The sequence below is a fragment of the Mugil cephalus genome, chromosome 15, assembly GCF_022458985.1.
Source record: "Mugil cephalus isolate CIBA_MC_2020 chromosome 15, CIBA_Mcephalus_1.1, whole genome shotgun sequence".
Lineage (NCBI taxonomy): Eukaryota > Metazoa > Chordata > Actinopteri > Mugiliformes > Mugilidae > Mugil > Mugil cephalus.
In genome coordinates, this window is record NC_061784.1 from 17,522,471 (window position 1) to 17,537,997 (window position 15,527).

Below are 15,527 nucleotides of genomic sequence, written 5' to 3' on the forward strand. Positions count from 1 at the left end.
GGTGTCACAAGCTGAATTTACATGGAGGCTTTTTTCTCATTCTGATTGAAGGTTTTAGGTCAGCGCGGTTTACATGTGAGGTGATCTATTCCCAACTGATGTTTACATAGTTTTAATCTGGTTTTAATCTGAACGGACGTTTTACAGACATGTGACATGCGCAGATCGATGAAAACATCCCATGACTGGTGTCTCGTCTAATCAGAATAGGAGTTGCTTTTGTTTTTGCACTTTTATTATTAAAGCTGAAGCTTGATTCGGAAAGTTTGTGGGGTCATATCCACTTTTGTTATTGTGCGGGACCTTTTTAAACAGTTCAGTATTTCTATTTTTTCTGCCGTCTAAGCCTATGACAATGTCTAGTTCTTTCAGAGTTGAGGAAACTGCACATGTATGTGAAGACAGATTATGCACAGAACGAAGCCTGACTTCATTCTGATTCCCCGTTTAAATGACTTTCGATCGATTTGGGAAAAGGAATATTCTACACCTGATAAACTGAATGAAGTTTCATTCGGTCCAGGCCTGTTTATTCCCATTGAGGTGATTATATGGAGCATTTTCATTCGGTTTGAGCTTCTAAACCGAGTGGCTCCATGTAAACCCAGCTACTGTGGCTTCTGTGTCATCTTAACATAGAGTCTAAACCACCCATTCGACTCTGATTAGCGATGAAGAGGTGGAGGTGGAGGTGGAGGTGTAAACCTTGGGGCACATTTAAAATGAATTAACTGAGGAACTAAATTCGCTTTTCGCTCTGTGAATTCTCTTTAAACATCGGTGCATCACCAGTGATCATCAGGAGCTAGTCTGCTCACGTTGGCTGATGTTTTATAGTCAGTTACATAATCTGCAATGTACCAAAGACTGATGCAACTCCTGTCCACACAGGTTATAACTAAAAAATCAAAATGAAACCTCCCTGTTGAGCTGTGGGGCCACGTGGGCGTCGTGGTTTTAACAGAATTCAGAATAGTTCAGGTGAACTAGTATCACATATTAAAAAAATCATATGTTGTATATGTCTGTGTATGTTGGTGCATCCAAAAAACTGAGACAAGGACAACTGGACTTGTTGGGGGTTTTTTTGTCAGTGTAGCTTCTTGTACATCTAAATGTGTAGCGAGTAGTTATGGCTTTATTTGGACCATCTGTTGGTCTCTAACCGCAGACCTTTTTCATTTGAATTTAATAATCATAAGCAGGTAAATCATTTGTAGAGACTCGACACTACGTCCTCACATAAAAAAAATACTTTCATTTTCTTAACGATTAATCCTTATCTTTGGCTCCGGTGGACTCTTGACTTTACCTCGTGAACTGTATGATGTAACAAAGCTGAAATGACATAACGATTATCTCTTCTCAGCAAAGGAATGCAGCTTATTTATTTTTTTATAACTACAGACACTCGACCTTTTTGAGATTAGGTCTGAACTGTCTTCATGAGGCAGAGCCGCAAGAAACTAGTTTAAGTAATAATTTAAAGTCTGTTCCTGCCTGAAAAAATTAAAATAAAGTAATATTCATCAATCACAAGTATGCAAGTGTGAAATTCTGAAGGAAATACTTTTTTAAAATCTCTTTAAATGTCCTCACATGGCCCAAACACCACAGTCCAGATGGAGCTTCGTTTCATCAGTAGATGCGTTTTTCAAAATAGAAGCAATATTTCTGAAATTTGTACGTGCTTCCATTGAAAGGAGTTTTGCGAATGAGCTGTATCTCCAGCCTCGTCACCAGCGTCATCTCCAGCGACGGGGAAATAAGAAAAAAGTGTTTCCATGGCGCTTCTACGATAAACGTTCATACCGATACGATCAAAAAAACACCTCATGAGAAAGTGTGAAAGTCTTTTCCCGATAATTGACAGGTTTCTTTTTAAAATGCAGCTGTTTCCATTACCAGATTTTTATTGCTATATTTAGATTTTGTGCATTTTTAGCCGTAATGGAAACGGGGACAAGATTAGCTCGGCTCAAGATTAGATGCGCTAGGTTGCACTTTGACACAAACATTTCTGCCGTTCGCCTCATGATTATTGCATCACAGCTGATGAACCGATGCCGCTGTAATAACTTGAGAGACAGAGTTACACTTGTATTTGGGGTTCGACCTCCTGCTGTGTTAAAATCTCTTCTCCTCGCTGCTTTGCCTGAAGTTTGAACTAAAAATACATGAAAAAATACATGAGAATCATGTTCAATCTCCTCTGTGCTGCACCTTTACACACCTGTTCATGAAGCCCTCAGTGTGTCCCTGTGGTGTCTCGAATCTATTTCAGACAGTTTTCCGCCCACAGTGGTCTTTTATTGGCTGTTTTCGCCCTCCATAAAGCAAACATTAATGCTAAGTTCAGTCCAGAAATATTTTACTATCAGCCTTTGAGGTGAGACCCCGGTGTGCTAATCTGCCGGCGACTTGTGACGGCTCCTGTTTGAGGATGAAATGTCGCGGGGTCCGAGCCGCGCTAAGTCTGCCGGTTCTTTTCCTGCCCCGCGCTGGACAACACTGGACAATTTGTTCGAGCTGCAAACGCTGGCGTGGTTTTCATTGGAAGTCAAACAAGCAGCAGCCTGTTCCTAAAGAAAACATTAGTGGTCGAGAGCCTCCACCTCTCCCCCCCCCCCCACCCCCCCCCCTCCCCCCCCTCCCTCCCCTCCCACACCACTTGCAGCAGACTGAGGGATCCGGTAAAAGGAATAGAGCTGGACTGGGAGGGAGGGGCAGGAGGTGGGCCGGGGCCTGTGAACGGCCCATCGGTGAAAAGGAGGCATTGTGAGTGGGCCTCATCAGAGTGCGCTGACCCTCCCCACCCCGAGTCTTTTCCCTCCGCACAGACACACTGCTGATGTCATGTAGAAACCACTTAAACATTTTTTAATGGTTTAAATCTTGAGTTAAATCTGAGGACTATCACGTCTCAAAATCTCCAGGAATACAAATAAGAACCTATTCAACCGTTGAGTTATTTGTTCTGCCTGAAGTAGTTAATGATGTCACCATCGTCATCATTTCAAGGTACCAATTTCAAGGACGTGACTATGAAAGAAATATTCAGGTTGAAGAACCTTCTGGGACGTTTTGTAGCTTCCTAGCCTACCAGCTAATAGTAGCAGCATCTTCTGGTGGCAGCTGGTTGTTGACTCTAGTCTTTTTGTGGTGTGTTCAAGAGCAAAGTTTAGCTTAGACGCAGTCGTACTTTGGGTGGAATCACAGTGAAATCTCTTTGATGTGTCTGTAATTTGGATTCACACAAACTTGGGGTAATTTTTTTTTGCAGCCAATGATTATTAATGTTGTAGTTTTTCCCAAGAAATTACTTGGCAGTGAACACAACACCAGTGGCTAATGTTAAGACAAATCTATAGCGTTGTAGTGACTTGCAGCTCGTTGTTTTGGTTAATGGCACTTTTCAGTTCAGTCTCTTGCATCAGCCTCATTCCTGGCTATTTATTTATTTATTTATCTTTTGATTTCTTCAATTGATTTTAATGAGACTAACTTGTCTTCTGCTGTCCTTGATAATATTATTTTTTGGACGCGATTGTTGCCGTCTTGTTGAGGTCAGTCCTTATCGCAACATCAAAGGCAATGAAATGACAACAGCTCCAGATCTTTATCACTGTGTCCCTGCCAGAGTCCTTCATGTTGCGTCATTTTTTGTAGATTTACTGTGTCGTTGTCAATAAAAACTACAACTGTACCAGAGCCGCATTGCCCATAGGAGTAGGTGGAGACGTCCAAAAGATGTTTTTGTGGGTTTTATTTGCCCCACCACCAACATGCCTCCAGAGGCCCAGCGAAGATTTACTTTTCAGTGTTTGTTCGACTCCCTCTTATGTAACTTTCAGCCACCTGAGGCTTCTAACATTATGAAGCTGTGCTGTTCATAAATGTAGCGTACTTTTTTTTTTTTTTTTTTAAACAAACCGTTCATTCATGTCTTTCCCACAATGCACCCTCTTCAGCCTGGCCCGCATAATGTGTGAGGAGAAAGTAACAGACATGATAAACATCCTACTCTCGCATTGAGTAAACCACAAGGGCCTCTTGCACCGGGCTTTTAATTAAAGCTGCATTAGGAAAGACCCTCATAGAGGATGGGCTGTTTGTATGTGAGGTAATCTACAGTAAGAGGTGTAACTTCTGTCCAGGAAACATCACTGTTAGACGCTCTTTGTTTGTTTGTATTTTGTGATTTCTAAGGATTTCTCATGATCTAACACGATCATATCTCGTCTTTCGTAGGTGATGGAGCTGCAGAAGGAGAGCGGGACGGCGGAGGAGCACAGTCTGGATAAGGAGGCGAGGAAATGGGCGAGTCGCGTGGCCCGAGAATACAAGAGCATCATCCACACACAGAGGGTGAGAATCAGCTCCGACTGATGGAGACATACTGTCGTCTGCATGCGTCTGTAACAGGGAAATAGGGATCGGTGCCGATATTCTGCACCATAATGGCAGCAATGGTCTGGTAGTAACCACACTGAAAAGCAATGCAGATTTCGGTGCTTCTGAATTTTTAATTAGTGTCTCCGTAGCTCTATAGCTGTTAGGTGACGTCCGTTTTTCACCTGCATGGAAATATGGAGTAAGGCAACAAATGTCCGAGGGAGGTAGCACCTCGAATTAAATTAAACATCTGACGACGCATATCATTTTTTAGCCTGTCAGACCCCACGCCGCTGTTTGTACTATGATAATTATGAACGTTTGTTGTGAATTTTATTCTATATTGGTTAATTTATTTCTTAGTTGTGTTTATATTCTTTAAATTAATATTCTGTTCAACTTACACGTCACAAAATCCCTTTAAAAAAAAACATTTTTAGACAAAGTTTGTATGTTTTCTATGCTTAAAGCACCGGTTTGGGCTCTGGTACCAGATAAAACCTTAACGATAAACTTCTCTACAGGGAAGTTGAGGCATTTATGTCAATATTCTTCCGTCTATGGTGAAGTTAAGAACGCATAATAACACATAATAACCTGCCACGTTGCCATTTGATTCCTCAGGGAACTTGTTAGACCATAAATCTTGTTATAATTGATTGAACAAATATAATTTGTTTGTTGCATCAGGCTCAATCAAACCCTTTTTGGCAAACAGAACTGTGATGGAGGAAACAACGTTGTGTTACTGTTTAACAGCTGGTGTTAGGAAATGTCACTATTTTAATTTTAAGAGCATTTTTTTTATTATTATTTCCATGAACTGTGTTAAAAAAGAGAAGTAGGTGATTAAACAAGATACTTTTATGCATTTTATTTATCACAGTCGTGGTTGATTCATGCATTGAAGCCCACGCACCACAACAAACACACTCACAAAGCCGGTGGATGAATTGAATTGTGATGTAAGATGAAGGTTCATTGTAAACGTGTGTGAAATGCGTCCCAGTACCCTGGAATGAGACCTTTACTGTAAGGCAACAAGCCCAGTCACTCTTGGTAATAATAAACCCGGTGGTCATAAAATCATCCACGTCTTACTGTCTAGCATGAAAGGAAAGAGCGATGAAGTAACACAACACAGGATGGGGCTCTTGTGAAAGTCCAGGTGAGATAAGTGGCTGCCAACTCCGTCAGAGCTGGTTCCCAGCAGACCGGGATCGAGCCGTCTCCACTACACCAGGAAATGAGTCACTCCCTAGTGAACCTCAATCAGATGTTGCTGGTTTATGATTTCATTCATTCCTTATGTCACTTCAAACACTTTTTTTATGACAATAGTTTAAATTTTTTGCAGTTGTAAAAAAAATTGTCTCTCGTTTGTGATTTGGCGTCAGGCCATGGAGGAGTACGGGAGTACGCAGGAGCCGTCGGAGCAGATCAGCAGCGAGATGGAGACCAAGATGGAGGTCGCCAGGCAGAGTCTTCGGAGGGCAGAGGTGAAGTTTGTGTTTCAGGAGTGGAGCTCTCTGTTTTATCCATCAGCGCACTCTGACTCGAGGTGGCTTCAGGGCTCCACCTGCTGGTTAGAAAGAAGAAGTGACACCTACAGTAAAGTGTCCACTCCGATAAATAAAACGGTCCTGCTCTGAATCTTAACCTCATGAAAGTTATAAAGTTCATTTTATGTTCACATAGAACCAGAAAGTTAGTAATTTAGCTGCTGGATCTTTTTGGTTTGTGGTGCTGTTAATGTGGTTGCCAGAATAATAGAAACGTCTCAGCACAACACATTACAGTTCAACTGAAAACCACAGTCTCCAAAATGAAAACAATGTCTCTCTGTTATTCTAAACAATTGCTGAACAGCATAAACCTTCATGAAGATTTAACTCTGGTCTGTATTTCATCAGGGTGCGTAATGAGCTGGCAAGTGACTCTATTTGGAGATTAACCTTTGCATTAAAGGGACATTTGACCTTTTGTTTAAAATAAAACAACCTTTCAGCAAAGGTTGGAGTCATCTCATATTTGAGAATAAGTTGTGCTCTTCCCGGGTTGTTTCTTTCCAGAAGTATTTTCAGTCTGTTTATAGCAAATATTCCTGAGCCAGTCCCACGGGGGGCGTCTGAAACATCCTGTGATGTGAAGAGGAAATAAATTAACAACCGCTGAATCGTTTCTCCTTATCGTTTTCCTGTATATATGAAGAGAGACAAAAAAAATAAACCATTATTAGTGGTTACAGACAATGTGGAAAATGAGCAGACACACAAATCCAGGTTTTCATACTGTTGTGTTCCATGTTTCACTTATATGAGGGAAACTGAACGTTTAGGTTCATAAACATGTAAAAATAAATCCTGCTGCTAAAGTTCTGCTGGTTCAACAGGTCTCAGATAGTTTCAGATATAACTAACAAGCATTTTTAGGAGGCAAAATACAAACACGCCCCAGTTATTGTAGCAAAACATAATTTAAATGAATGCTGGGCTTCTACAGGAAAACTCCTCCAACATGAGCCCCATTTTCATGTGTAAGTTATTTACTAGTGAACACAAATTATTCTTTCCCATGTGGGTTTATGTAGCACTAATGATGAAGGCTGTCTCTGGTCAACTCCCTTCATGCCATAAAAACCTGGATGACAACCAACCTTCTCCAACTTAACAGTAAATAAATAAAGAAATAAAAATAAAAAAGCTCATGGTTGTGGCCCCAAATCCTGTCTCACCACCACCCTCACCTGTCTCCACTGACTCCCCGTCAAACGGGGCTGGGCGTATCGATCTAAATATCGATAGTGTCGATACCAATGCCTTCAATACGTCCAGTAAATTACTCATCACAGAGTTCATGCAAGTGCAGCTTCTCTCCAAGTCTGTGCTTCTCTATCTCCACCTGTAGTAAAAGGTGGAGATGGACAGAGTTTGATACTCAAATCCTAGCTTCACAGCAGCATCGCGCAGCTGGAACTGACACTCAATACAATACAATACAATACAATAACACGGGATGCAGACTCACATCTATGGTGGAAAATGAATGAGTCAACATTTCCCTCTCTGAGCAATTTTTATATTTATTATTACATTGCTGCTTTTGTTTACTCATTTTACTCACCTGACTTTGTTACTGACTATTTTCCATTGTTGTTGTGTTGTTTACTTTGTTATATTTATATTTTTGTCAGATTGTCCCTTTTTTAAATTTTGCACTCATGACTTTTATTTCTAAAACAGTTGTGTTATGAAAGGGCAATTATTGAATTTTTATACTGTTAAATTGTTCTGTAATTATTTAAGAGAAACAGGTTTATTTGCCTAAATATTTGTCATGTATTTTATCATAATCAACAAACTAAAGGGAAAATTCCAAAGTTATTCAATGAGTTCAAGAAAAAGTATCGATATTGGTATCGGCAATACTAGCCCTGTATTCACTTGGTATCAGATCAATACCAAAATTCCCAGTATCGTTCAGCCCTACTGTTAAATATCGGATTTTCTATAAACACCTTGAAATGGCCTTTCTCCATCAAAGCCTCTGAACGGTTTGGCATCTGAGGTGTCCACATTCATGATTTCTTGTATCACAAATCGATATTTATTTTCCCGTTCTGGCAGACGGTGAAAGTGAAAGCAGAGGCTCGCCTGGACTTACTGAGGCAGGCGGGAGTCGCTGTTGAGACGTGGCTGAAGAGCGCGATGAACCAGGTGATGGAGGAGCTGGAGAACGAGCGCTGGAACAACCTCAATACCCACGATCCTTCGCTCTCTGTAAGCAGTATTAACCAGGACGTTTGTTTTAACCTTGGTTAAGTCCAGATCGGACTTAAAAAGGGTTTTATTTCAATAACATCTGTTTTGTCTGTGCAGGGAACGGCAGACTTGGATCGAGAGGATGAAGAGGAGATGGAGGACAGCGGGGAGGTGTTGGACGACAGCAGCTCCAGCCCCTCCAGCACCTTGAAGAACTATCCGCTCACCTGCAAAGTGCTCTACTCCTACAAGGTAACGGCAGAATGGTCACCAACATAGATTTGTGCAAACAATCGGTACGTTTGCACGTAAAAAAAAAAACAAAAAAAAATATTGCCTTAATCCGACTTTAACTGGACAACTTAAACACATGTAAACGCGTTACTCCGACTAATATCAGAGTTCTCTTTATCCCACTAAGACACCCAGATAATGCAATTCGAAATTGATTTCCACTGGCATGTATACACCTTAATAAGAGTTAAACTAGACGACTAAGACTTTAATGATCCACAAGGGAAATTAATTGGTCAAAGTAGCTTAATTGTTACATGTGCACATACTCCACAACCACTGCGCTGGTGTACGACCCCGGCACAAAAACATCCAAGAAAGCCGGTCGCAGCAGAAGAAGAAGGTAAACCAAGTTTGTAGCAGGGGGATAGCGCCATCTTATGTGCACAACAAGTAGCACACACTTTAAAAAGCTGAACTATTATACATCTGGTTGTTGTTTGAAATGCCAGTCTGACACATGAACACTCCAGTTGTTTATTATATGAAGAAAGGGGGCTGTTTTAACCCACTGAAAAGACACGTATCGCCACCTAGTGTGGAGGAGGAGGTTATTTGATTCTCTCTGTTGCATGTAAACTGGGATTAAAACTGCATTCAGAAAGTTGAATTTTGAGCCTAACTTGATTAAACTGTAAATGTAAACGAATATTAATCTGGTCCCTCGTTTGCAGGCGTCTCAGCCGGACGAACTGACCATTGAGGAGCAGGAAATCTTAGAGGTCATTGATGACGGAGACATGGAGGACTGGGTCAAGGTACGCTACGTATCCACAGTGTTTTATCTTGAAGAACGTTTGAACAGTCGTCACAGTCGTCACGTTTCTAATCTGTGTTTTCAGGCCAGAAACCGTAGCGGACAGGTGGGCTACGTCCCAGAGAAATACTTGCAGCTGCCTTCATCCAATAGCCTCCTGAGTATGCTGCAGTCTCTGGCCGCGCTGGACGCCCGGTCACATTCCTCCAGTAACTCCACTGAGCCCGAAACCGAGCTCCCAGCCGTCTCCATGAATGGCGACTCCAGCGGTAGGAGATCTCTCCACTAAACGAAGCCAATATTTGCATGTATTTGTATTTGTCCCTCACTGTTCTATTCTTTGCTCCGTTGCAGTGTCGTTTGCGAAGGCCTTATACGACTACGCTGGACAAACCGAGGACGAGCTGTCGTTTCCAGAAGGCGCCATCATCCGCATCTTAAGCAGAGAGACCCACGAGGATGACGGCTTCTGGGAGGGCGAGTTCAACGGCGTCGTCGGTGTCTTCCCCGCGGTTCTGGTGGAGGATCTCACCAGCGCCGGGGAGAATGGAGACGGCAGTGCACAGGTACGTTGATGGCCGTCACCTTAAAGCAGGGGTGTCAAACTCATGTTACTTCAGGGGCCACGTACAGAACTACATGATCTCAAGGGGGCCAGACCTTCAAATAATGACAACTTCAAATGTCTCCCTTTGTTTTAGCACAAAGAAGTACATTATGAAAGTGTTTATATTTAATGCCCTGCACTATTACAAAATCTTTGAACAACTAGATGTTTCTTAAGAAAAAGAAGTGCAATTTCTGTATGTCTCAATGTTGTGTTATGTCCACGGCTCTTACTAAAATTGTGTGAAAAGAAGTAATACATTTTGTTGGAAATTTTGCAGTTAATGTCTTCAGTGTAATTTTTGCACTTCGCAAATTTATCCCGCGGGCCAGATCAGACCCTCTGGCGGGCCGCTTTTGGCCCGGCGGGCCATATGTTTGACACCTGTGCCTTAAAGGGTAGATCTACCCATGTTTGTTTGACTATTTTTAAAAATATGGCCACATAATTAAAAGAATACCAGATAAAGATTCACTCAGTCTGGCTTAGCCCACGTCTGAAGAGACATTTGCAACAAAAAAACAATTGGGCATCATCCACATTAACAGAATTAAAATAGATCATTATTTATTATTGTGGTTGTCCTTCTTCAGGGTTTTATTGTAAATGTGAGATGGTAAAGTTACACTGCCATTAAATAAACCCTTTTTTTTTTGCTCGTTGGGTTCAAGGCCTCCCCCTCCACTTTGTCTCAGTGCGACCGCTCCCCTCGTAGTCCCTTCCAGCCGCTGCCTCTCCACAGCAGTCCCCTCCAGACGCCCACCATGTCCTCTCCGGTGTCAAGTCCCTGCAGCGCCACAGCTTCTCCCATTGGCCGACCACCCTCCTATCACAATGGACATCACAGGCCGCCACCAGCTCCACACAAAAGCCCCTTTCACAGTAAGATCCTCTGGTTTTGTCTGTCACCGAAGTGGTTTCAGTTACACAACAATAGTCACAACTGTACAATAGCCGTTGGTGATTTTAATTTTAATCGTTCAGGTCCGGCACAAGGCTCCCCTCAACCTCCCAAGTATCCAGAAAGCGGCTCTACCATCCGACCTGTGAGTAACAAAAGACAAAAATGAAACATATTTCTTGGGCGAAAGTCTGAAAGCTTCATTTTATTTGAGCGATTGACTGATGGATGGTTGCAGGTCCGTGCTGCTCCTCCGCCACCGAAGCAACATCCTCGTGGGCAGGTGAAGCGACGGGAGGAGGTGGAGATCACGCTGGTGTGAAGGCGACACCCTGGTTTGAACCAACTGGGACTGAACGAACCCCCAAAGGAAACCTGAGGAAACATTGAAAAAAAAGAAAAGAAAGAAGAAGTTGCCTCGAGGCAGGAGAGGCCGACACTCAGACCTCGTAGGGTCAGAAATCTGTGGAGGAACATTGTGCCTTTCTTTCTGTCCCGTTTTCTGATTTCACACACCTATCGTTTGTCTCCTGTTCAAGTTGGACCGATAAACAAGGACTAGTCCATGCTGTCCCATCTGGACATGACTTATTTTCAGTCCCAGAAATATGTGAGATCCCAGAAAAGATAGCCACACATTAACCGCTAACAATAATTACTTCATTTGCAAACACTTGTTTGATGAGTGTTGAATTCAGCTCCTTCATTTTCCTGCAGAGAGGTCGATGCCACTAACTGCCGCTCTTAGCGTAAAGACTGAAAACAGGGATAATTGGCTAGCCTGACAAAATAAAATAAATAACTACAACAGAGTAAAGAGTTATAAAGTTGTGCTAGCTTATTAAGCTAAGCTAATTGCCTCATAGTTTAACAGCTGTCTCTTTCAATAAAAAAGAAATTAAAGGGATTGTTTAATAATCAAGTACAAGCTGTTAAAGGACCAGTGTGAAGGATTTAAAGGGCTCTATTTAAAGTATTATGAAATGTTGGACTTTTGTTGGCTCATATTGGCAGAGGAAGCTTGGAAGCTATTACAAACATGGCGCCCTCCATGGATGGAGGGTGCCATGTTTCTACAGACAAATATTAACTCTACAACTCCACGTTATTACACTTGATTCATCAGCTGTCATATGTCATCGTATATACTTGGGAAGGGCTGAGGGCGGGAGCTGGATGCAATCTGCAACTTCACCACTAGGTGTCATTATATCCCACACACTGGACCTTTAACGTATGTTCGATTAGACGCGTCCCAAAGTCAGAAATCGGTCAAAGGATTTAAAACATTTAGAGTTATTGCTGGTTTAATGATGAACTATTAAGCGACTGACCTCAACAACAGGATATATCCCCTCCTTTTCCTCACATGTTTACTCATGAAAGAATAATACTATTAATACTACACGCATCCTCATTGTCCACCTCGTCCTCTGTCACTATGACAACGAGCTGTCAGATTACTTCTATGCAACAGAGCCGCACATGGCAGGATTGATCCAACGTGCTCACCGGAAAAAAAACAAAAAACTTAAAGTCTGGCTGTCTCCACGCTCGGTCAAATAAATAAATAAGTAAATAAATAAATGCCAGCACGGGGCGAGGCTGGTCCTCTCCACCGACACACACACACACACACACACACACACACGTAACCGCACACGGTTACACAAACAAGGGAAAAGTGGCAATTCTAGTTGTGATTATTTTTTATCAGTAGAAACGATCAAAAGTAATGAATCCCTTATCTTTTATTTTATTTTTTAAAAATTCCTTCTTGTTGTTTTGTTTTTCTTTGCACCAAATGCTAAGAAAAAAAAAAGTTTAAGGGAGAAGCATAGTGCGTACACACATAGTCTAACTTGTTGTTTTTCGTGATAAAGATGTAGAAATGTTATTATGACACTAATGATGCCGGTAACGGTTGCTGGTTGGTTGCAGTTGGCGACAGTTTACACGGAGGTCATGTGCAGTTTAAACACGCCTTTATTTTTAAGGAGGAATCCATCCTGAGCTGCTAGCTGCCCAGTTTAAAATCTATCCTGTCATAGTGAAGCACTTTTTGATGTCTTCTTATTCCTTTTCAGTATTGTGGATGCTACGTTGTTTGTAAACAATATTTTCTTGTTTGACGTTTGTTTGCCAGCTGTATTGGTATGAATACTTTTATTTAGCCTTAAAAAAAAATAGCCATTGTAGTGTCTTCGATTGAGATTTTTGATCGTATTGTTTTTTGAACATGGATAGTTTACAGAGAGCTTGGAGATGGATATCTGTACAAATAATAGCACAGCTGTTTTCTTTTTGTTCTTTTTAGGATTAGCATAAAAAAAAACTATTATACCATAGTTGAATTTGATCAGAGGAAAAGAGATATCTGTCAGCCATGTCGCTGTGTTCTCATTGATCTCCTTGAGATCTGAATGACATCAAACTTATTTTTGAAGTTTGCATTTACCCTGTTGTATTGAAAATGAATAAAAGAAAAGGAAAAAAAAGGATAGTCTTCAGACTGAAGTCTCTCTCCCATTAGAGAAGTTTGTTGTTGAGTTGCTACTGGTCCTGATTCCACGTCGAGTCCGAATCTGATATTCAGTCGCAGATTTCTCGCGTTTTACAGCGTCGCATTTACACACCAGTGGAAGTTTACCTGTATTTATTGTGTACAAATAAATGTGAAATAAAGATAGCTTAAATGAAACTCTTGTCTCTCAAGTCCTTTCACGTTTCCTGCAGCCAGTTAAAAATGTACTACAGTAGATACAGTAATACAGCACACGAGATAAATATATGTACTGTATGTATATGTATAGACGTGTGACTGAGAAAAATAAAACTCAATAAAATAAAACAAACTGTAAACTTGAGATGTGTTGAATATACATGAATTTACAATATATTAAAGCAGCAGATATAGATAGATATATAGATATGTTGGGGGGGGGGGGTAGTTTAATACAAGCAGAAATCAAGTTGCAGATGTCTTCCCATAATTTGGTGTCTTCCCATAATTAAAATGGGAAAACATCTTCACAGAAAGAGCAGTTTCCCTCTATATCTTTTTTGAAACATTGTACAAAAAATTAAGATGAGTAAATTCTGTTAATTATTTTAAAAGATACTTCTTTGACCTTACTATTTTTCATGCACACACATATATTTATATGTAGTAAGTATCCAAATATTTTTTCCTGTCAAGGTTGGTAATAAAGTTGTTCCAGTAAACTTCCACATATGGAACTGATACAATTTATTTCTGAAATAATGAGCGTATACGACGGTCACTGTAGCGGGTTGACTAGAAACACATTTGACCGACTTTAAGTTTGGTTGGCTTAATGGGTAATAGATAATCCTGGGTTCTATCCTGTTGTACTTTTAAATAACATAATTACTCCAGCAGCTCTTCAAATAACGTAACTACTCCAGCCGTTCTTTCCTTCCACCAAGTGTTTATTGTAGTACATCCGGGTATCCGGGTTCCTTTGCCGCAAAGAACTCTGGGACTTTGGGTCGCGGTGGATTGTGGGTCTTAATTTATGGACCGGAAGGCTTTGACAAAGAAAAACAAAACTCAAATTCAGTCATTATTACAGAAAAAAACAGCTTCAGGATTGTTAACTTGGTCAAAATTATAGTTATATGTATATATATATATATTTTTAATGTCAATAGATTAAATTTTTATTCCCAATTTAAATGCTACATCTGTGAATCTGCATTTATTTAACTTTTTTTTTTATTATTTTTTAATGAAAAATGCCTATTGTTTAAAACGAAAACACTGTGGAAATTTGAGAGTAATGTCGAGTTATGGTGGTTTAAATGCATATTTGCAACATCACTGTATAATAATAAATGTAACTTATTCACGTTACTAATTATTTAAAAATGATTGGAATACAATACAATAATGAAAAATTAAATGAAAAAATCTATACCAAGTATAAATACCACTACAGTGATGAAAAACTACTCCATTAAATGTATAAGCCATGCATTAAAAATTATCAGTAAAACATATAAATAAATAATATATAAATATTTGTACTTGAGCTAAATGTGTGTGAAACGGATTAGTATAGTATCCTATAGTAGTATAGGATAGTGTTTTGATTTGTCAAGTTTGACATTATTTTTAGTAGTTTCTGTGTTGATGAGTGGTTTTGACTTTTTAACTATCCCTGCTCCTGCAGACTGCAACTGCTGCGACTGCAATGTGTTACATGTATCAGTTTGTATTGTACAAACACCACTCACTGTTTGAGTTCGCAGCTACAGCAGACAATTGATTTTACTCTAACAGAATAATTACCATTACATAAATCAAATTGTACTCATTGATACTTTAAATGCTATTGTACTGATCTCCAGTGGATCCAGTTATTTTTTTATTTGACATGATTTTACCTGATTTTACTTTCTTATCTATCATTTTACTTTTTATTTATCTTTTTTTGTGGTTCTCGAGAGTGTTTTTAATTGCAGCTGAGCTACTGTAACCAAGCAATTTCCCTTGTGGATGATTAAAGTCTATCTAAGATTATTAGATTAGTTATATGCTACTGTAACACTGTAAATGTCTACAATGTGGAATCAATAAAGGATCCTATCCCATCTGAATCTGTTCAAACTATTCATATGTTACGTGTTTATCAATCAATCAGTCAAAATGTATTCATATAGCCTTTTACAATGACCGAAAGGTTCCCAAAGTGTTTAACAACAAAGCCATGAAACAATACATAAAAACGATACATAAAAACACAATTGGGAAGTGCTACAGTGTTGCAGGCTATTAAAACCCTTCAA

At 40.1% G+C, this 15,527-nt stretch overlaps 1 protein-coding gene across 1 annotated transcript in view; it reads left to right on the forward strand.

The window, feature by feature from the left end:
• Positions 1 to 13,416, forward strand: part of LOC125021199 (F-BAR and double SH3 domains protein 2-like) — a 33,604-nt gene extending 20,188 nt beyond the window's left edge. Inside the window, exons 11-20 of the mRNA XM_047607157.1 lie at positions 4,252 to 4,368; positions 5,793 to 5,894; positions 8,022 to 8,174; positions 8,274 to 8,408; positions 9,125 to 9,208; positions 9,293 to 9,476; positions 9,562 to 9,773; positions 10,486 to 10,696; positions 10,799 to 10,860; positions 10,954 to 13,416. Coding sequence (XP_047463113.1) covers positions 4,252 to 4,368; positions 5,793 to 5,894; positions 8,022 to 8,174; positions 8,274 to 8,408; positions 9,125 to 9,208; positions 9,293 to 9,476; positions 9,562 to 9,773; positions 10,486 to 10,696; positions 10,799 to 10,860; positions 10,954 to 11,037 — 1,344 coding nt within the window. The 3' untranslated portion in view covers positions 11,038 to 13,416. The remainder of the gene's footprint in view (positions 1 to 4,251; positions 4,369 to 5,792; positions 5,895 to 8,021; positions 8,175 to 8,273; positions 8,409 to 9,124; positions 9,209 to 9,292; positions 9,477 to 9,561; positions 9,774 to 10,485; positions 10,697 to 10,798; positions 10,861 to 10,953) is intronic.
• The last annotated feature ends 2,111 nt before the right edge of the window (positions 13,417 to 15,527 follow it).